This window comes from Crotalus tigris, unplaced genomic scaffold, assembly GCF_016545835.1.
Source record: "Crotalus tigris isolate CLP2741 ecotype Arizona unplaced genomic scaffold, ASM1654583v1 scf7180000018073.2002930, whole genome shotgun sequence".
NCBI classification, from domain to species: Eukaryota; Metazoa; Chordata; class Lepidosauria; order Squamata; family Viperidae; genus Crotalus; species Crotalus tigris.
In genome coordinates this window covers 1,806,707-1,830,028 of record NW_024096808.1, presented here as the reverse complement: position 1 = coordinate 1,830,028, position 23,322 = coordinate 1,806,707, and the positions used below count along the sequence as shown (strand labels likewise).

Here is a 23,322-nt window from a genome sequence, read left to right as displayed (position 1 = left end):
TAGTTTAAATATTATTTCATCTGTGTTTATATTATGCTGGTATTAAAATAGATGTAATTTAACAAGCCATATGTTTACCTCATTAAGATTTTTTCCTGATTTTAAAAAAAAATCAATGCCTTTTCAATCTTAACTTTGTATTTGTCAAAAGATTTATTTAAAGAATTCATATTATTTTTTGATAATGCATTATTCCCTTATTACATGTACAATCTTAACTACCAAAATTACAAATCAAATTGAAAGAATATAGACTGGTTTGTTGTTCGGAAGGAGCTCCTAGTGATTACTGAACATGAAAAGAAAATCAATTCTATTTCTACCATCCAGTTTTCTCATCCCCCTTAATAATTTTCAAAATAATAATTTTAATCACTTTGAGAAAATGGATATTACATACAAATAAATTTAAGCAGGTAGCTCCCAGAAGCCAATGTAAGACCACATAGCACTAATCTGCATTGATTTAACTTGTATATTATCATTGTTTGTTCCCCCGTTGTTGGACAGGAAAATATCAGCAAGGAGGAACTATAAAACTGGCTACCTTGCTTACTATGACAAAATATTTAAGGAGTTGACCTAGAACTAAGGACACCCTTAAAATAAGAGTTCATGAGTGACTTTGGGCCAAACACTAGCTCTCTAATTTACCTCAAAAGATTGTTGCTATAGTTAAAACTGCAGGAAGACATGGTATTCTTCCTTTTGTAATTGGAATATAGGAAATTTTCATGAATAAATACCCAAATAAATAGTTAGTAAGTGCTATATTGTTTACTCTTGTTCGGTTACCGAATGATGCATGGTGTTTGCTCGTTTGAGCTCACCTTCCTTCTTTCAGTTTCACCCAACACTAAAATATTATACTTTACCCAAATCTGTAATCTTCTTTTCTCTTTCCTCACTGAAATTAATAAGGAAACACCATGGCTGATAGCACAGCTTGGCCAGATTTTAGTCTAAAGAAATTGCTGGCACTGCACAAACAGTTCAACTCTAACTCTAGGTACAGGATATGTATTTTTACAAGAACCTAAGGATGGGCCAAAATGTGTGATCTTGAAATGCAATTTAAGATTATATAAAAATGTATATCTTATCCAGGCCAGAAATTTGACTGAAATAGGGCAAGAATATATATTAATGTTGTTGTTAATTGCGAAGTCGTGTCCGACCCATGGACAATGTTCCTCCAGGTCTTCTGTGGGACTAATTGCACAAATGTCCATGGGCATCTATCCATGGGCATCTCCCACAAGGGCCTGAGATAACTGTTTCAGACACAGGATACATTCATCAGCCTTTTGGACAGACTCTGATAAGAACACCTGCAGTAGCCTTGTATCTGGAGAGTGTCTGTTATTTGATACATTGTAACCACCCCTATATACGTCTTTTGATTATGCTGTGTGATGTAAAAACCTTAGTAACAATAAAAGAGGGTGCTGGAGTCAGCTCTGGGCTCTCATCCCGAGATACCTGTCTGCGTGTCTCATTCTCCATGGGAGACCACCACATCTGGTGACCCCGACGTGATCCACTGAAGGATACGTCCCTGCCAACCCTTTACTTATCGCCTGGAATAGGCTTGGTGCACCCGACGAAGTTGCTGGCAACTGACTCCTCTTCGTAAGTATGGGGGGTGGAATGTCTCACGCTCAAAAGCAGCATGTGGAAGAGCTGAGGCTACTTGGCAGGAAAAAATATCTTACTGATCAGGAACAGAAATTAACCCGTCACCTTTCTAAATCTGAGGCTGTTAAATTGCTTGCTTATATATGGGCTAACTGCTCATCCTATCCGGAGTCTGGATCTTTAAAAGTAGATACATGGAGGAAAATCGGTACTGTTCTCCACCAGTCTCCAAGAGCCCCTGTAGAGATCTTGTGCCTTTGGAAAATTGCCTATACCCTGATTCAAACCTATGCTGACTCGCCTCATCAGCCTTTATTAGATCCTCCACCATATAAAAATCCGTCTGTTATGTTAGCCACTCCCTTACCCCTGGAGCAGGTTTTAACCCTCCTTCTGCCCCTGCAAATTCTATGGATCCTGATAAACAGCAAATAGCCTCTCCTGTTCCTGCCACGTTGCCGCCTCTCTCCCGGCCCGGAATCATCCGTGGTGCTTTTCAAAAGGCTTTAAACAATGGTGATTTAAGCATTTCTGAACTATCCGAGACAGAGTTGTTCCCAACAGACAGCAGCGGGCATAGTGGTTGACTGGGAGACACTTCCCCTGGCTATGATCAGAGAATTGAAAAAGGCTACAAAAGATTATGGCATAACCAGTCCCTATACCAGAGGACTGATACATTCAATTGCTAGTGCATATCGAATGTTACCTCAAGATTGGAAAGATTTGTTCCGCATGCTTCTTAACGGAACACAATACGTAGTCTTTGAATCTGAATATAAAAGAGAGGCACAACAGAGAGCTAATCACCCAGGTTCACAATACACAGCAGAACAACTCTTTGGGGAAGGTAATTTTGCTACCCTTAATGCTCAAGCTCAAGCTTTTACTCCCTTTGCATTTCCTATCATTAATGCTTGTGTTCTTTCTGCCATGGCTCGTGTTGATGAGTCTGGCACCCCGATTCAATCTTTTTCTGCCATTCGCCAGACTGCAACTGAATCCTATGCAGACTTTGTGAATTGCTTGCAAGTTGCCATTGAGTGTCAAATTTCAAACAGAGATGCAGCAAATGAAATCCTCATAAAATTGGCTTATGAATATGCAAATGCAGACTGCCAGTCCATTCTTAAACCAATTGTTTCCAGTCCCATGGCCACTCTGGCAGACTTTCTTAAAGCCTGTCGCATTGTGGGAACCAATGCTTTTCAAATGGACACTCTTGAAGCTGCAATCCAAAAGGGGAATCAACCCCAAGGCACTTGCTTCAATTATACTCTTCAGATATATTGCAACTTTCTCTTGCTGACTGGGCAGGATCTGTTTCCTGTCATATTCCCTCTGACCCTCGCTTCCAACTCCTTAATAATGTTTCAATTTCTCTGCATTCTCCCATTTCCTCCTCTCCCATTCCTAACGCTGTCACCCTGTATGTTGATGGCAGCAAGACTTATGGTTCATGTGTATGGAAGGAGGGTGAACAATGGCACACAAAAATTACTCCTCCTCAAACTTCTGCTCAGCGTGCTGAACTTGCTGCTACAATATTGGCCTTACAAACTTTTTCTTCTGAACCTTTTAATCTTATTTTAGATAGTCTTTATGTATATAAAGTTCTCACCTCTTTATCTGACTCATATGTGTCACCCTCACTGGATGACTCTCTCCTCAGTCTATTTCTCACACTCCAATCCCTTCTTCATTCCCGCTCTACTTGTTTTTTTTCCTGCTCATATTAGAAGTCACCAACCTTTCCCTGGTATTATCTCCGAAGGCAATGCCAAGGCGGATGCTGCCGCTTTGGCCGCCTCCACTCACCAGGACGTTTCCGTCCTTGTTTTATCTCCCATAACTCCATGGGACAGCCATTCATATTTTCATCAAAATAAGAAGGCTTTAATGAAACAATTTTCTTTAACAGCTATAGAGGCTGCGGCTATCATACAACAATGTCCCACCTGCAGCCTCCAAGCACACTCTGTTCCTCAAGGGGTCAACCCAAGAGGGACGCAGAGCTGTCAACTTTGGCAAATGGATGTTACGCAATATTTGCCATTTGCCCCTTGGAAATATTTGCATGTTTCCATTGACACCTATTCAGGTTTTATTATGGCCACCCCTCAAAGGGGTGAGTCTGCTAAACATGTTATTAATCATTGTATTCGTACTTTTTCTACCCTGGGCAATCCAAAAGAAATTAAGACTGATAACTCTCCTGCTTATACCAGCACCTCCTTTGCGCAGTTTTGCTCTCGCTGGTCTATTGTTCATAAATTTGGCATTCCATATAACTCCACTGGTCAAGCGATCGTGGAACGAGCCAATCAGACCGTAAAAAAGGCTCTAGACATGCATGCAAAAAAGAAAGGGGAAAATACCCCCGGCTTGCCTGGGATACAAAACACTCTTAATCTTGTACTTTTTACCTTAAACTTTTTGAATGTTTCTGGCACCCCTGGCTCAACTGCCGCAAGCAGGCATTTTTCTGCTTCTCCCACAGATTCTTCACGCCCCCAGGTATACTATCGACGTTTGCCTGATCCCACCTGGAAAGGGCCTGCCTCCCTCATTACTTGGGGTCGAGGCTATGCTGCAATAGACGACCATGGCGAGATCATTTGGACTCCAGCTCGTTGTGTTCGTCCTTATATGGCTCAACGTACACCACCTCAGCCAGGCATATGAGGATCAGGGACTGTGGGCTTTTAATGCTTTTGTACGGGATGCCAGGCGCACTGCTCTTACACTTAACGTCACGAACTGTTGGATTTGCATGCAAATTCCTGGTGACAGTCGTGGTGGCCTTATTTTCCATGCCATTCCGTTCAATGAAACAGGATGGAAGCAGCTGTGGAGCATAACTACAGAGACATTGAATATGACATATGCTGTGGGCGCTCGTATAATGGAACCTGCCAGATTTTGTTTTTATAGCACAGGACTATTCCGTACTGCCATTTATTTGGGAACTTATAGTAATTGTCAACAAGTTATTATATGGAATTCAGCAAAGAAATGTAAATCCATCAAAAGCAACCTTACTAAGGTAAATGACACTTATCAAAGCAATCAACGGACAAACATCAGTACCTACATGGCTTGCCTTGACATGGAATCCATAATAACATTTGCTAATGAGTCTCACCAGGGTTATTATGAGTTACCCGATATGTGGCTACTATGTGGCCGTAGAGCCTATCGCCAGGTGCCTAAGGATTGGAAAGGCACCTGTACACTGGGCCTTTTGACTCCTGCTGTATATGCTTGCCTCATCTCCCTGATGGACGCCTGCGGAACAAACGTGATACTGGTTCCTCGGATCCACCCCTAACATTGGGTGGTAGTTTAGAGACTCAAATCAGCAGAGGGATTCTACCCAATCTAGGAGTTGCCATGAACTATAGAGACCTTCATTTGCTTAACAATTGGACTGTTCATATGTTTAATGAAACAATTAACAGCATTAAAATGATTAATCAAGAAATGGGGGAAATAAGGGAAGTAGTTTTGCAAAATCGGTATGCTTTAGATATTATTTTAGCAGCAAAAGGCGGTGTATGTGCCTTAATTCATTCTCATTGTTGTATGTATATACATGATTTTCAACCTAATATTTCTGCTACAGCTAGAAAAATGGAATCTATGCTCCAAAATAATCCCTTACGCAGCGCTGGATCAGGCACCATGGATATTTGGGGTGCCCTTTGGTCCTGGCTACCGGATGGATCCTGGCTACGATCTTTGATTTCTATTATAGTAACCATTTTGATATTATTTGTATTGCTATGTTGTTGCATTCAATGTATTCCCTCCCTCCTGCAAATGTGAAAAAATATTACGCCCTCCACTAGGAAGGACGCCTTAATCAGTGAATCAAGATCCCTTCTGGAACTGGAAGTGAGTAACATTGAAAAAACAGAAAAGCAGGAGATGTGGGACTAATTGCACAAATGTCCATGGGCATCTATCCATGGGCATCTCCCACAAGGGCCTGAGATAACTGTTTCAGACACAGGATACATTCATCAGCCTTTTGGACAGACTCTGATAAGAACACCTGCAGTAGCCTTGTATCTGGAGAGTGTCTGTTATTTGATACATTGTAACCACCCCTATATACGTCTTTTGATTATGCTGTGTGATGTAAAAACCTTAGTAACAATAAAAGAGGGTGCTGGAGTCAGCTCTGGGCTCTCATCCCGAGATACCTGTCTGCGTGTCTCATTCTCCATGGGAGACCACCACAGTCTTCCTGTCCTCTACCATCTTCTGGAGTCCATTTAAGTTCACATCTACTGCTTCAGTAACTCCATCCAGCCATCTTATTCTCTGTCGTCCCTTCCTTCTATTGCCCTCAATCTTTTCCAGCATTAGGCCCTTCTCCCGTGAGTCCTTCCTTCTCATTAGGTGGCCAAAGTATTTGAGTTTCAACTTCAGGATCTGGCCTTCTAAAGAGCAGTCGGGGTTGATCTCTTCTAGGACTGACCGGTTTGAACGCCTTGCAGTCCAAGGGACTCGCAGGAGTCTTCTCCAGCACCATAGTTCAAAGGCCTCAATTCTTTGGCGCTCAGCCTTTCTTATGGTCCAACTTTCACAGCCATACATTGCAACTGGGAAAACCATGGCCTGGACTATACGCACTTTTGTTGGCAGGGTGATATCATGCTTTTCAGAAGCATACATGTAGTTTGGAGAATGTATCAACTGGTCCAGTATATATGCATCCATTTTAAATAAAATGATGTTTTTAATGTTAAGTACGTAAATGAGACTATTAGTTGGATGCCACAATAGTGCACTATGGTGTGAGCACTGTTGATTAAAGAATATATATAACCAGAGTATTATAATTGTTCACTTAATATTTGTTGCTATTATTTTAAGGCACACAGCATAAAAGGAGCATTTATGTAGCTAATTGCTTCAGAGAGCAGGCATGATCTTCAGAAATAAATCCCTTTGGAAATTTTATCTGATAGTCTTGCCAATAAAAACAATTATAGGCTAATTATCTATTCATTTCTGGCTCTCTTGTCAAGCAAATATCACCTCAACAATCTTAAGTATGCAGAGCAGATGGTTAATGACCAAGAGTGCCTCGCCTTAGGCATCACCTTTCACATAACTTAATAATACAAGAGCTCAAAGCTTTTTCAGAGCAAAAATGATCTCTGCACTTTTGATTCTTGACAATCTCGCTTTTAAATATTGAAGAGGAAAATCACATTCTTACATCACAGGAACTAAGTAGACAAAAATGCAACAACTAGAAATTATGGGCTTGACTTGTCACCAATTGGCTTGGACAAGTCTCTCTTAGACTCATTTCATCATCTGTGAAGTACAAGTATCAGAGTTGTTCCTCTTCAAAATACAGGACAAAATACAGCTTTGGGACAACTTGTTAGGCCTTCAGAACCGCATCACTTTTTACTCTTTCTTTTACTGAATATACTTCCATAGATTTCAGTAATCAGTCCTCAAAACTAAACATAAAAGATTTATGATTTCACAAAGAATATAATTTGTCACATTTTGCCTAATAACTGAGATAAACTGTTGTCTACAAAATAACTCTCTTTCGCAAGAAAACTGCCCTACTAGCAAGCCAATAAAACAAATTTCCACCTCAAGAAAACCATCAGAACTCTTTATATTTATTATTTCATTTGACACCATTGTGCCTCATCTTTCTGCCTCCTGACATTTTTATCTTCAGTTAATTTTGTTTAAATTTGGAAGTTGGAAGGTTCACACTTTCTCTGTGAAGTTTACAAAGTTGAAAATGTACAGTAGAGCCTCCAAGTCAGCCAAAGCAACCCAGTTGTCCACATTAACCATGTTCTAAATTATAAAAATAAACAATTTGATCTAGTTGTTAAATTTCTGGATTAGGATGGAGAGTTTTTTTTCTTGCCTTAGGAATGGAAACCAACTGGGTGACTTTAAGTCAATCTCTAATCTCTTCAGCCCCAAGAGAAAAACAATGGAAAACAACAAGGGCAAACTGCTTCAACTTATCCAGGCAAATACTCAGATTCAAAATGGACTTGAAGGCACAATATATACTTCCCATGACTTCCTATGCTGCCTCATTCAAATGTTGAGGGGAGTGATGAGTGAAGAGTAAGGACAATGACAATGAGCATTCGTTTCCATGACGGTCGTACAAGGCATCCCAAATGACCAGCTAAAGCAAGGAGGAACCTACATTGGACAGCAGCAATACAGGATGCTACTAAACACAGATTATCATTTTAATCATTTCATACTGTAAAGGAGGCAACAGTAAACCATTCTTGTATTTTATCAAGAAAGCCACAGAGATAAGACAAGATAAAGTGACTAATGACATAGTGCCAGATATTGAATCTTCAGGTTGAGTGATACTCAACATGCTACTAAGGTCTGAGGATCTTTCAAAATACTAATGATGCTTATGATTCACCTAGATTAAAGCTTAAAGACATCTAGTTGCTGATGTTGCTATGCAAGAAAAGAAAATCCAAAGCTGCAAAGACAGAATGACACTGGAAACATGGAATGTAAAAGCTATTAACATGGGAAATCTTAATACAGAGAAAGGTAAAATGAACTGGCTACACACCGATATTGTAAAGCATGAATTAATTGAAATAAATGGAACTGGACACTTGCAATCAGAAGATCATTCTGTTTACCAACTGAGTTGCTTTCAGAGTCAAGAAAGAGAATAACAGAAACAGTATTCAGGTACAATGCAGTCAATGATTGAATAGATTTCAGAGACATCTTTTTATACAAAGGTTACCCACGTTTATCCTCCAACCACTGAAGCAGAAAAAAGAGAAAGTTGATTAGTTTTATGGCCAAGTTCAATATAAAATCCAAAGAACATACAAGCAGGAAATGCTACCTGTGACTGGAAATTGGAATGCCCAAACTGAAAATACCAAATGATGTAAGAAACAGAAATGAAGCAGGAAAATGACTTATCAGTTTATATCAACTCAATTGTTTCTTCATTAATAACACATTCTTCAAATAAACACGATGGTGGCTATGTACATTAAAATGTACATCAGAGCACACTGACATCAAATTGACTATATTATCGGTGCAAGGAAGTGGAGGGTTTAGTTATAATAGCAAAGATGTGGCTAGGGTCTGCCTGTAAAATACTATATGGGTAATCCTTAACTTACAACCACAATTGGGACCAGGATTTTCATTACTAAGCAAGGTGATTGTTGAGTGAGTTGCACCCAGTTTTATTACTTTTGTCATGGTTGTTAAATAAATCACTACAGTTGTTAAGCAAATCCATCTTTCCCCATTGATCTTGCTTGTCATAAGCTGGCTGGGAAGGTCGCAAATGGTGACCACATGACCCCAGGACACTACAATCGTTGTGAACATAGGCTGGTTATCATGTGACTGTGGGGATGCTGCAACTGTCTTAAGTGTGGGGACCAGTTATAAGTCACTTTTTTCAGTGCCTCTTTGAATGGTCTTTAAACAAATGATTGTAAGTCGAGGATTTCCTGTACTTCATGAATTACTTGCATGCAAGTTCCAAGTCTAGCTAAAGAGGAACAAGAAAACATATCAGTTTCCATTGCACAATCTGGAGCATATTCCCACCATTTTCAGGAAATCACTTCAGTGACAGCAAACCTGAAAAATGAATGAAATCTAAGAAAGAAATGAAAAAATGAAAACAAAAAATTATTAAGGATGGATATGAGAAAAGACTGTAAAAGATCAAGAAAGAAGAAACCTAACTGGACGCTAGAACAGATGATGAATTTTGCCATAAACAGAAGACAAGTCAAAGCCAAGAAAGATCTCAGGAAGGTACTTAACAAATGATTTCAGAGAGCTGTTAAAAGAGACAAAAATAGTGTCACAATGACATCTATAACCATCATAAAAAAACTTAAGAAAATATTTAAGAAGATGAAGTTTAATCAGCTCTTTAACCATTAGTATCAAGTCAAAAAGTTGCAAAAACTAGTGGAATATCTGCAGAAATATGACACACAAGAGAAGAAGAATAAGTAATGGTTTGTACAATGGCACAATGACTCTAGAGGCAATGGTTTTCCCAATGACTCTACAAAAATGAAGACTTGACCTTAAAGAAGAAGGGTACAGCATTGACACTTGAATTTTGATATTGGAAAAGACTTATGAAAATACCACAGACAGCCAAGAAAACAAACAACCGGTTCATCAAACAAAGCAATTCATTGTTATCACTTGAGACACAAATGACCAGTATCAAGTTATCATATTATGGACAAACACCTACCTTTCTTGAAAAGTTTACAACTTGGGGGGAGTTAGATGGAAAGAGAAGATGAAGACCACTAGCAGCAAAGTGAATGATTCTATTACAGGGGCAATGGATGCACTATTGGAAGGCCTGAAAGGGGACAGATCATTGTGGACAAGGTGATTCATGATCACTATGAATCAACTTGATTGTGCATATTCAATTTAAAAGAGCAACTAGCTAGAAAATTTGTAATAGAGCAAAAAGGGGAATCAAAAAGCTGGGATCTAGAGATGAAATGAAATACAAATGAAGGATAACTTTCTTTTCAAAGAGTGAAAGATTTTGTACACTATAAAACGAAGCTAAAAATACCAAAGTAACTTTGCTAGTGTGCATTTCCATATTTGATAGTTGCTATAGTTGCAACAGAGATAGAAGAAGAAGAGTCATTTGAGATTGGGAAGGCTTTTTTGTTACTTCTCTGGCAAATTTTGTCTAGAATCTACACTCAGACTCTGTAACATATGAATCTCACCATTCTACCTGGATTAGATTAATACCTGGGCTTCTGGTTACCTAGGAGTGTTCTTCTACCACAGAAAGACCTTTTCCTTTTGTCAGCCACAACTTATGTATCTTCCATTAGTACTTCTGAATTTCTAGCTATCTAATAGTAACCCTCAATTGGATGGAAAAATAATTAAGATTTATTCACAATACATAGGAAATAACTCTGGTACGCATCTATTCCAATGCCCTGATTCCTGAAAAGAGGTCTCACAGACTAAATCACAGACTAATTAGCTGGTTTATAGTATTTATTCTTACATAAAATAACCAAGGCACAGGTAGGGCAAGAGGTGGAGTTTGAGGAATGCCAAACCAATTTTTAAATGAGGAAAGGGTAATTTACTGTTCCAGCCTGCAAATTGGATAAATCCACCCATGCACATTAGCAATCCCCAGAATGCAAGATAGAACACCACCAGAAGCGAGGAATTGTGATAGCTGCAATAAAAAGATGTACACTCCCATTGCATTAATGTTTCACAATCCATCAGAATCGCCCATGAATTCCTAAACTCCAAGCAAGGGAATACCTAAAATTTACTGATATTATAAATAATATGCATTTGCTTATATATGCCATTTATTCTGTACAAAATACCAGAAGAAATAGGATATCACAATATTTTTAAAATGTCACAAATAACATAAACATATCACTACCATTTATTTTTATTCAACTATCTAAAATTCAGAGCCTCTTACCTTATGAATGAACATCTCAGTGCATGTTGACCATTAAAGAAAAGGTTTAAAATAGAAATCAGTACTCACATTTAATACAAACTACAGAATAGTACACACAAGATTAGCCCTACTATAGTTAAAGGGATTTGCTACCATTTAAGTGTAAATAAGAACTCCAATTAGCTGCAAACACAGGCATCTTTACCTGGGAATAAATACAACTGAATATAATGTAATTTACCCCTGAATATAGCTTTATGCAATTACCTTACTGGGTTACAGACCTAAGCATATTTATTTGAAAATAAACTGGTAGCAATGAAACTTGTGTCTGACTAAGTAAATGGGGACAAACTGCCAAACTGCAGCACAAAGAACTAATTGGAAAGAAGTACACTGAACTCTGGTACTTAAGTAATCTTGCTAAAGACTGTTCAGAAACTTGAATGATGGTCAAAAGGACTGTGATATTAAAGTATGTAGAACAATTTATAACTGAAACATGATTACTTTGTTTTCAAACAAGTAAAGAATATTTGCAATTTAAATATAGATGGCATACATGAACACACACATAACACATACATTATGTATATATATGTATACACATGTATACATGGACACACATACATAATTAGAAAAAATGTTAATAAAGCATATTTTGCACTGTCAAATATGTAAATAAAAATGACTAAAAGCAACCAAAAACATCTACCAGGGCCAGGCCTCAAACCACTGAGTTTGGAGTACACACATCACAATTTAGACCACAAACCACTTAATCCCTTGTTGCTAAAGAATAAGTAATTAGAAGATTGTGGCCAACATGAACAGTAACTTTGGCTGAACTACATCTCAAGGAAAAGAGAAATAATGTAAATTAAGTAATAGCAAAATTTAAGCACTTGTTTGAAATTCCAACTGTCCACATGAGTCCAGATTGCATGTAACAGCTCTTTCAAAATAATATGGTATATACAAAGGTATGCCATTTAGATGTACTAAACCATGACCCCATTCCTGGTGCCAGGAAAGCCACTGAGCAGGATTAAATGGATCCTGCATTAATTTACTCAAGTCACTTAAAGAGCATATAAATCTAAAACATATGTCCTGCAATCAACAGATGTTTCACTAAAGTCTGGAAAAACAATGATCTCCCTTTTGATATATTAACCAACTGCTAACAAAAGTAAATTTAAAGGTTATAGAAAAATATTACAGTAGGTGGGCATGGGCATTTAAATAGCTAGTAACCAGATACACTTCATATAATCAAATACTGTATATAAATTAATAATATAAAACACTATTCACAGAAGAGAAGGCAAGTTTTGTATTGGTTTTATTGCATATCAAAATATTATCTATTTTAAAACAAGTCATCTAATTTTCTCCCCAAGTTCCATAAATTGATTTATTAAGTTAAGATCATTAAAGATATTCTTGCTGCAAGGAAAGTTGGCCAGTTTTTGGTTTTTCAAAAGAAAGATGCTAGCAATTCCTCTGGGAGATATACGGAAGCCTTCTCTCCAGATTGACTGCTTCATAGAAGCATCTGAGTCCTTGCTTTCTGGTTCTAATAAGAAATACTCATTTGAAGGAATTAATTCACCTCCATAGAGAAAAGCCAGATTTTAATTCTTTTTCATTTCTATTGTCGTTTACATAAAGCCAGTTTGGTGCAGCAATTAACTAAAAGGCTAGAAACCACCTCTGCCCCACCTTAGACACAAAGCCAATTGAATGACCTTGAACCAGTCACTTTCCTAATTCCCAGGAAACAGGCAATGGCCAACGCTTTTTGAAGATCTTGCCCAAAAACTACAGAGATAGTCCAGGCAGTCATGAAAAATTAACACTGACGTGAAGCCATGAATATAGCAGTGTGGACCACCTAGTTAGCTGCTTTAAGAAGACGGCAGAAACTGGTTATAAAAAACAGCATAACAAAAGTGGCAGCAATGGTGTTTGGAACATCAGCAAGAAATATCAGTTGCCTGCAAGCAAGAACTGGTGAAAGACAAAAATGCAAAGTAACAGAAAATGAAGAAGCTAAAGTGCTCTGGACTTTAGAATTCAAATAGAAAAACACCTGCCACAGAATACCCCATACTTAACAATTGTTGATAAGAAAGACAAAGATGTCTGGAGAATGGATACTGCACTACTTGGAGGCAGCAGAATTTTAGAGAAGATAACAAAATATAAAGATCTAAAATAAAAATGAGAATGATTGTGGCAAAAGAAAGCAAAGTTAATACCAATCATAATAGGTGCCTTTGGTGCAATCCCAAAACATCTGGAGCACCACTTGAATACCAAAGTTATAGACAAAATAACCATCAGTCAATTGCAAAAGGCAGCTTTATACTTTGAACAGCTTATATTCTATGATAATACTTTTAACACTATCAAACAACATTTGCCTATCTCAAGTCCTTGGGAAGGATGTGATAGGTAAATAAAAATGCAGAAGCAGTCTAAATATCTGGCTGTGTGACCAACCATAATAATAATAGAGCCCCAGTGAAGTGGTTATGGGACTTGTATGGCAGAGATTCAACCATACTGGAGAGGCCTCATCAGAGGAGCCAGACAAAGAGCATCTGTCCCATAAAGAATATGGTAAGTTAGAGAAACCTATACCGGATTAGTCATCGCCCAGACCATCAAAGACTAAGTGCTAGGTGTTCGAGTTTCTGGACATCTGGTGACAAAAGGATTACAGAACAACCAGGGCCAGCAGCTGCAGGATTGCTGGAAGAAAAATTGCTTACCTTTCACAAATATACAGATTGAAAACAAAGAAATAATGATTTGCTATTACAAATCAAGTTCAATGAGAAGAGGATATCTGAAAAGAACGCCTGAAATCTAGAAAAAACACCATCCAAAATAAAAAAATAACAAATTAGAGGCTAATAGATCAAAACTGATTTATAATATAAAATAAAATATTCACAGAAGCAGAATTGGAAGAATTGCAAAGATCTATCTAAGGCAAGCTTTGCCAGTAGAAGCTCAGACTGTAGAGGCAAACTGGGGGCATTGGCAATAGAGGAAGCCAGGATGCTATTGAATCATTTTCATCAGCAAATCAGGCACTTTTCCTCTGTTTTCTCCTCAAAAAGAAAAAAGTCCTCTGACTGAAAAAAAGTGAGCTAAAACAAAGAATAACTGAGCATCTAGAATAGAGGTCCACAACCTTTTGGGCACTAGGGACCGGTGCTATGGAAAAAGATTTTTCTGCAGAACAGAGGGGTGCGTACTGCCTACATCCCGCAGATGGGGCTTCGCTTGTTTGTGCAGCCCAGTGCTGGTCCACGGACGGGGGAGGGGTTGGGGACCCCTGATCTAGAACACCACAAAAGCAACAGAATAACATTGGCTACATTGAAGCTTTCTACAAAAGAGAAAAAAACAGCTAGCACAAGTATTAAAAGATGCTAATACTGTAGTTGTGAACATAAGCATCAACTCACTGCAAAAAACAAATCAACAGATGTATAGCGTTGCTGCAGTTATAATTGAAGATCCTGAATGGAGAACAACAACAAAAAAAAAAGCCAAAAGTTTATCACCCAAATGGAAGATTAGGTTGGAAAATAAGATCAACATGCTAAGATCAGATGTAAGCAAACTAGAACAGATGAAAGAAAAGAGATGTTGAGAGATTCTATTTATCAAGGTGGACATGGAATTTTGCAAGTACATCAAACAATGTACTTGTAAAAAGAAAATAAGGTATTGAAAAAATATCTGAAGGATATTGAAGAAGATGCAATGAAGCTAGTATACTATGAAGGCTTACTGAATACTAAGCAGACCAAACTGGTCTACAAAAAAGACCAAATGAAGAATAGAAAAGAGACATCGCAAGGCAAGGTATTACCTGGCCAGTACATTAAAAAAAAAAAAAAAAACTAGCAGACAAAGCAGATAACAAGACCTGTCAATGGCTAAGAGCAGGAAAGTTGAAGAAAGTGATGGAGGATCTAATTCCAAATATTAAGAACAAAAGTATAAACAGCCAGAATTGAGAAGACAGCAACAAACAGCAAATGCTGCCTCTGCAAAAAGCTGAAGAAACAATGGGCCAATCTAGTAAACTACTGCAAAAAGATCACACAGACTGATTACAAACAACAACATGACCAAATAGCAACACTTGCACATTGGAATATCTGCAAGAAATACCTTCAAGGAAGAGATTGTGGAACCACAAAAGAGACAACATAATAGAAAATAAAGAAGCTAACGTGCTTGTGACTTTAGAATTCAAACAGACCAGCAACTGCCATAACAATACCCCAGACTTAAAAATTGTTGACAGGAAAGACAAAATTGTCTGGAATAGTACACATTGCAATACCTGGAGACATCAAAATAGAAAAGAAAGAACTTTATATAACAAAATATAAAGACTACAAATAGATTTATTGTGGCAAAATAAAGCAAAAATAGTACTCTTAGTAATAGGCTGTTTGGGTGCAATCTCAAAATAACTGGACCACTACCTGAATACCATTAGTACTAACAAAATCACAATCAGCCAAGCTTTATTTAGAACAGTTTACATCCTGCAAGGATACCTTCATATTACAGTACTAAACAACAACATTTGCCTATTCCAGGTTTTTGAGAAGGACTTGACAAGTGGACAAAAATGCCAAATCCAGACTAAATATTTGGCTGACTGTGTGAGCAACTATAGTAAGATCTATAATTAACTAACTTTTCCCCTCAATTATTCTAGTTACGCAGGCAATAAATAAACAAACCATAATTGAATTTTATTTTAGATTTATCACTCAGTAGATCCTGAGTTCAAAATTTATATTCTATGTATATTTTCCTGGGAATAAGCCTAACAGAACTCAACAGAAAAGTCTTTGGAATAAACATAGGTAGTTCTGGACTAAGAAAATGTTTCTTGGGCAACTTTTATATAATAAGGAAAACAAACATGGGCAAATATATACAAAAAAGTTGTTCAATGTGAGGTAGCAGCTATCAATTAATAAGAGGTGGGATTGTTCCTGGATACCTTTTCCAAAATTCACTTGCGTCCCAATATAGCATCTTCCATACATATATTTTTTGGGTGGTGTTCTCTGAACTTGGTTGTTTGTTTGCAGACTTTTTCACTACCAGATTAAGTAACATTATCAGCACTGATGAAATTACCAAATTGAATATCTCTACAAGCAAACAACCAAGGTTAGAGACAGCAAGGATTCCGCAGTTCAACCTGAACTAGATATATTCTCTTCTCTCAGAACAGTTTTTTTAAAAAGAGGAATTACAATGTACCTGAAATGGCACTTTAGCCTCTTCTTTGAACTCTGAAAATCTGAAAACCTGTCTTGAGGCATTGTCTAAATCTTCCCCAGCCTGAAGTCCTTAACAACTGTTTGGTTAGACTGCAGTTCTATCAGTTTCCACAACATCCAGTGTGTTGAGTGGAGGACAGCTTCCCAAGAGCTAACTACATTTCCTACCAAGTGTAACACCTGCTGCTTTAAATTGGTTGGCTTTGTTAAGAGTGCCTATCCATTTCTTCATTATAAGGTTTAGATTGCAGATTTGTTTCTTTCAGATGGAGGTGATGGTATTGGTGGTGATCCAGGTTGGTGACCCAGGTTGGTGACCCAGCACAATATTATTGTGTACCAGTTGTGGGGATAACAGAACAATATTCACAACCTACCATTGCTCATATGCATTGTTGCTTGAATCTGTAAGAATGCTGAGAGATTTTTCCTGTGTCATCATCAAATCCTGCCCATAAGCATACACTGCCCAGGAATAAACTTCCTACATTCAGCACACACAGTCCTGAGTGCATCTCTTACTGCTAAAATAGCCAACAGGACCCTAATTGTCCGCAAGTTCTTCAATCCAGCTGATCCTTTGTTGTCTTGAAACAAAGCTTGAGCGGCACTTCCATCATAAGCAGTTAAGGTATATACAGACTTTTCCAGGGCTTAGCCTCAGGTACAACCCAGTCCAATTTATGACCGTGTAACAATAAAGAATAAATAATAAATAAACAGCTCTCTTCGGGCTTCTGGATTGCCTTGCCCTTGCCTTATCTAATTAAAGCCGTCCTTCATTTATGTAATTAAGGGACACGAGGCAGAAGAACAGCTTTTCAGGTGAACTCGATCCCTTCGCCCCTTCCATCCCAGAATTAAAACTCAAGACAGGGGCACCAGTTTCCTTTTCGACTCCTCCACCCCTTCGCGCAGCAACGCGGAGAAGCGGCGTGTGTTGTACGCGAGAGGGATGGAGAAGAGACCGGCCCCCCGCCGAATGGCACTTCCAAGAATCGCCGGCGGCAAGGGAAACCGGGGCTACTTTTCCCCTTTTCCCGCGGACTTTCTTTGCTCCAAGGCTTGGACAGCAACCCGGCTGCCAAGTGCAAAGGGTGGAGGATGCGGGGGAGGAGGAGAGAACCGGCTAGGTCGGCGGCGAATCCCGAGACAACAGGTTCTTGGAGATCTGCCCCCAGCGGCTTGCGGTGCCACTCTAGCGGAACGCAAGTGCGCCCGCCTCGGCTCCTTGCAGCTTCCTCTGGCTTAGGGATTTTTCACTTCGCTCCGAAGCGAAGGAAACAGGTGAGCTTCCCTCCTCCCTCCCCTCCTTCCGCCCCATTTAAGCCCCAACATCTACCCTCGTGGCAGGGGGGGGGGGGCAGAGAGAAAATCCCTTTGAACGGGGAAGCGCCCAGGGAAAGGCCGGGGAGGGGGGGGCAGGGCGACTATAACACGAGGAGGTTAATCTCGCCCGGGCAGGCACTTACCGGCTTTGCAAGGATCTTTGTAATCTATGGCTTCAGCCTGATCCTCCTCGCTGAAATCGTAAACGTAGTCGAAATCCAAGCCGGAGCAGCGGGAGCGGGAGAGTTTGTTCCAGAGGGCCACCCCAGCCAGCCACAGAGCCATCCTCCAGCAAAACATGTTCACGCTCCTCAGCAAAGGGATGGGAGAGAGAGGGAGGCGAGGCGCCGGGTGCCGGGAGCGGCGGAGTCTACGTGTGGCGGAGGGGGCTGGGGGAGAAGCGGCGCAGTGGGTAGAACGGGCAGCGAATGTCTAGTCCGCGCCGACAGGCTTCTCTTCTCCAGGGGGATCGGACCCGGAGCTGGGGCTTCCCCCCATGCAAATCAATCGGGAGGCTGCCGCGCTGTGCGCGTGGGCGGGAGTGTGTGTGTGTGTGTGTGTGTGTGTGTGTGTGTGTGTGTGTGTGTGTGTGTGTGTGTGTGCGCGCGCGCGCGCGTGGAGGGCGAAGGGGTCCGACCCCGCTCTTCTCTGGGCGGGCGAGGAGGGAAGTTGCAAAGTGGAGAGGCGCTGACTCTCGCCCGCCTGCCCTCTCACGGCGCCCGGCTCCCCTCCTCGCCTCTGTCAAAGGCCAAGCAAACTTTTCTGCGTTCCCGCCACAGCCGCCGCCGGGGTGGCAGAAGAAGCAGCGGCGGCGACACCAGGCCGCCGGGGGTCTTTTCTGCCCAGGGATCGGCGACCGAGCCAAGTCGTTGGACGAATCCCTTCTCCCGGTCGCCTGTCGCCGAGCTTTCCGCTGTTCCCGATGTTGGGCGCTAGAGTCGGGTTGCACATCAGCAAATTGCCGAGAGGAGAAAAAGAGAAGCCCGGAGGGGGGGGGGAGGACGATCAGGAGCACGGCAACCCTGCAGTGGTGGCAACGCGTCAGCAAAGGAGAGAGGAAGGAAAAGTGCAAAGGCTTCCCCGTGGTTTTTTTTTATTATTTTTTTCTGAGTTTCCCTACCCCCACCCCACCACCGGTCCGCCTCCTCCCCCTCCCTCCTTTTAATTAGCAAAACCGTCCAGGAGAATCTTCGCCGTCAGCATCCTGCTTACTTCTTCCGAGCAGCAGGGCCAGGATCCAGGCTGCTTCTGATCTGCTGCCCTGATAGCCTTAGGAAAACACGCGCGCCTGTCCGGTGTGCCCCGTTCGCCATGCAGCTGCTGTCTGTTGAGATAAGCGGAGCGGAGCAGAACTTTACGGAGCAGACAGTGACCGGAGCGGGGGAGAAATCGGAGCCCGGGCGTGATTGCTTCGCAGTGGCCCCCAAGGTCGCCCGAATCCGGAAACAAAGATGGAAAGCAGGTTCGGCGGGGGTGACAGTAACGGTGATGAGAAATAATTGCGGCGCTTTTCCCAGTCTCTGCCTCTTTCGCTTTCCGCTGCCAAGCGTGCAGAGCGCGAGAAAGGGAAGGAAAGTTGCTTTTGTGTTGTTTGCTTTTTTAAGGCGTCCGCCAGTTTGTTGAACGGGATATGAAGACGACCACTGACGGGCAAAGTTCAGCCAAGGAAAACAGCTTCAGATGTAGGCTTTAAAAAAAAAAACACGCGAAAGAGAGCTAAGGAATAATATTAAACAAAGCAGGTTGTGCATCAGCAGCAAACAGTAGCAGTAGCAATAATTTTTGCAAGCAGCATCGGCGGATGCTGGAAAGGTTAGCGGGGTTTTCGGAAGCAAAGTTTCCGTCGCAGCTTCGTCTCCTTCCATTCCTTGCTTGGAAGTGCGTGCTGTGCATTCGGTTGCAGCGATCAACCTCAAAACGTAGGCAGTGTGAGGGCTGGATTTGTTTTCTAAGCCAGCCAAACGAATCAGCGAGTTTAAAATCTGATTTAGGAGATCAGCCTGAAAAATAAAACGTGGAGCTCGACTAAGGCAATAAAAGCACAGGGATATATCTCAAAGGGCAGGAGAAGAGGACTGAGATCCTTCATTTTTATGCATAAGATATATATAAGGCATTCCAATATTAGAATGAAAGTAGTGTCAAACTGTTACATGCTCACAGATTTATTTTTAAAAAACCAATAGGCTTTCCTGCTCTCTACAAAGAGTCCACATCCAGAAAGGGAGGGGGAAGAGATTTTAGTTAATTAGATTTTTCCAAGTGGTCATTTTGGGATGACACACCTAACTGGGCCATGCAAAGGAAGATGCTTTCCTATCTTCCTATAAGTTGGGATGCATACAGGTTGCTTATGGTTGCAAAAACTATCTTGATAACTAAAACAACTTAAGTAGACAGCTTTCCTGCTGCTGCCTGCAAGATACTCAAGACAAAAAGTATGCAGCCCTTCAGATCAAGATCAAGACTTGGGATGTGATCCAGTAACACTAACCCCTGAATCTCCTTCCAGAGGTTAATGCATACATGTGAGTTCATCATCGCATCTACAAATGAAAGTGCCTCACCATCACATCTGCAGTCATAAATGCTGCTGACTATAGGGCCCTGGAAGGATAGTGAATATTTGAGGGAAAGGATACCCAAGCACAACAGGAGGCTGGTAGATATGATGATTCAAACAAACATCTGAGAAACAAGACATCTTGTCCACAGGATTTATTAAATACTTATATATGTTTTAATAACCTTAGGAGTTAAAATGGCCTGATGTGTGTTTGCTGTCCTGATGAAAAGCTGTTTTTCCATACAAAATTGTTCTTGTCTTGTGGAAAGACGGTTTACCCCCACAGCATAATGTTGTGCTGATGCAGAATATTATTTGGAACCAAGCAAAAAAGTGGAATATCAAATAAAAATGGTTTTCTCTAAAATCTTCCATGTTTGCTTTATTTTATGGAGGCTATACGATAAACTAGAGCTTTATGGGTCGTGGTATTTTTCTGCTGGAAGCAAAGGACAAAAATAGTTCCTTCTCATATTCCACATATAGAAGCAATCCAAGGTGACAGTTCAGAATTCTGTTTTCCTTTACACTTGTGAAGAAAGTTTGAGGCATCTTTGCCTTTTAATATCTTCCTATTACTTCAGTAGACGGACAGAGCCTGCCCTGTAAATAACAATGAGATTTATTTTTTGAAATTTGCAGAATTATAGCTCTTATTACATTTGCTGCCATATGCTTAGACACTGAAAAAATATTTTATTAAGAAAACAAAGTTGGAAAATTGGAATTACAAACTTTTACTCAAGATCAACAGATCTTAGCCTATTCCCAAATGGTGCCGTAGCTTCAAAAAAACCAAAAAATATTACCAAGACCAACGTCATACAAATGTTATCCAAGGTTTTTAACACAGTGGAGTTATCCTCTGTATTAAGAATGGAATGTAACACGAGTGGAAGGCTTTTTAATCCAAAGTGAATTGCAATAAATTCATTTTCCCAACATCTGGCAAGATACTTGCTTGATTAAAAAAAAAGACCTCTAAAATTTCAATCAATAAAATCCAAGTCTTTAATAAAACATTCAAATCTCACAAATAAAAACTTAATCAATTGTCCTGATTACAAATAAAAAATATATACCTTGTTCTGGGCTTGGAAACTGGCCTGTGCTAGAATCAGACATGAGGTATTCAGCTCAAAATTTCTGTTGTTAAGCAAGACATTTGTTAAGAGAGTTTTGCTCCACTTTACGACCTTTGTTGCCTCAGTCATTAAGTGAATCACTGCAGTTGATAAGTTAGTAACCCAGTTAAGTGAATCTGGCTTCCCCATTGACTTTGCTGGTCACAAAAGGTGATCACATGACCTTGGGACACAACAACGGTCATAACTATGAACCAGTAGCCGAGCATCTGAATTTTGATCACATGATCATGGGGATGCTCAAAATGTCATAACTGAAACATGGTCATAAGTCACTTTTTTCAGTGCCATTATAACTTTGAACAGTCACTAAAAGAACTGTTGGTGTCATAGCTGCGAAAGAAAAATATACAGTCTCCAGTGTCCCAGTCTGCCTACGAAAGTTTGGAATTAAATATATCTTCCCTGCAGGTGATTAATTATTCTAGAAAGTTACACATACACTTCATTTCTTAACCTCCAGACAGCAATATGCCCCTGACTGTAGCTTCACTAACAGATACACTTGAAGACAATTGGTCTTAAAGACCTCTAAGAAAGCTAAGAGAAGACTTGGATATGTCTATTCCAAGATACCAAGGCAATTTGGTCTGCCCAATGGAAAGATAAGACAAAGAAGTTGCAGTAAGAGTATTAATAACTTAAGAAAAATATATATATTCAATTTGCAATTTCTAGTAAATTGTGAAAACCAGAACAAGTCCATGAATCATGTTTTTGCAAGCTGTTTAATTTACTAGCCATTTTTGAACCAAAGGATTTTTTTTCTCATAAATCACATATAAAACATCTAATACCAGCCCACTCATAACTCTGAAATTACATCTGTCAATATAAATAATCAAAGTCTGTCCATACCATCATTCCCAAGTATGTAACAAAAGCACAGAGAGAGGCTATTTAATTGAAGAGACACTCACTGCATTTTCCTGTTTATCCTGTTGCATATATTCTAAAAAAAAATATTTAAAAAGTCAAAGAAATAATAGGCAGTAGCAAGTCATTTTATTTCAAGATAGCTTTTTTTTGCCAGCCACTAAAAAGAAAGGGTCTCTCTATTCTGATTATATAATGTTGTCAGATACAGCAGTAATCTCTCTTCACTGCCAGGAATGTTAGAAGCAGAAAATATTTAGATGAAAAATTCTTCATGACATGCTTTGCAGTCTGATCCTTTAAATTTAAACACATCTGTATTATCCTATTAGTCAATTGGCTATTTCTTTTACCTTACATTATTATGTGGCAGCATTTACCAATGGTGAACCAGCTATAAGTGGAGTGCTTTTGTTTAAAAAAAAATGTTTCATTCAAGGAGAGAAAGTGTTAATTGAGTCTAATACATCCTTTCAAGCCTATTCATACAGTGATGGTTAATTTTCTTTTGATTTTATTCAGAAACATATTTCAATGACTTAAATAACGCATATCTCAGCTATCTTAATTGATTTTCTTTAGTTTTACTTCTCCTCAGGATGAAAATGATAATAACTTTTCTAGTTAATCTTTTTGGTATTGTTGTTGTTCACAACCTTAACAATAACATTACCCAAGCAAATTCGCTCCAGATGTGAACTGCAACTCCCATCACTTCATGTCAGCTTGAACTCAATGGAACTTCCTTCCATGTAAATAAACCTTTATAAACTCCAGATTAAGTAGCTATAATATTAATCCTAAACTTAATCTAAATAATAACCTTTCAGTTAAATACTGAATGTACAACAAAATATTTTGATGTGGAAAAGAGAGAGAGAAATTCTACCACCCCAAACATTTTTAACAGTGTCAGAA

The 23,322-nt window shown here is 39.7% G+C and overlaps 1 protein-coding gene across 4 annotated transcripts in view; it reads right to left on the bottom strand.

Annotated features, from left to right (window-relative positions):
- Positions 1-21,632, bottom strand: part of TLL1 (tolloid like 1) — a 139,572-nt gene extending 117,940 nt beyond the window's left edge. For 3 of the 4 annotated variants that reach the window (XM_039347450.1, XM_039347453.1, XM_039347452.1), the window contains exon 1: positions 17,961-21,632. In XM_039347450.1, the coding sequence (XP_039203384.1) occupies positions 17,961-18,117 (157 nt within the window). In that variant the 5' untranslated portion in view covers positions 18,118-21,632. Of the gene's footprint in view, positions 1-16,865; positions 16,913-17,960 lie in introns of those variants that run through there. The other variant, XM_039347451.1, reaches the window with a different exon arrangement.
- Positions 21,633-23,322: the final 1,690 nt, after the last annotated feature.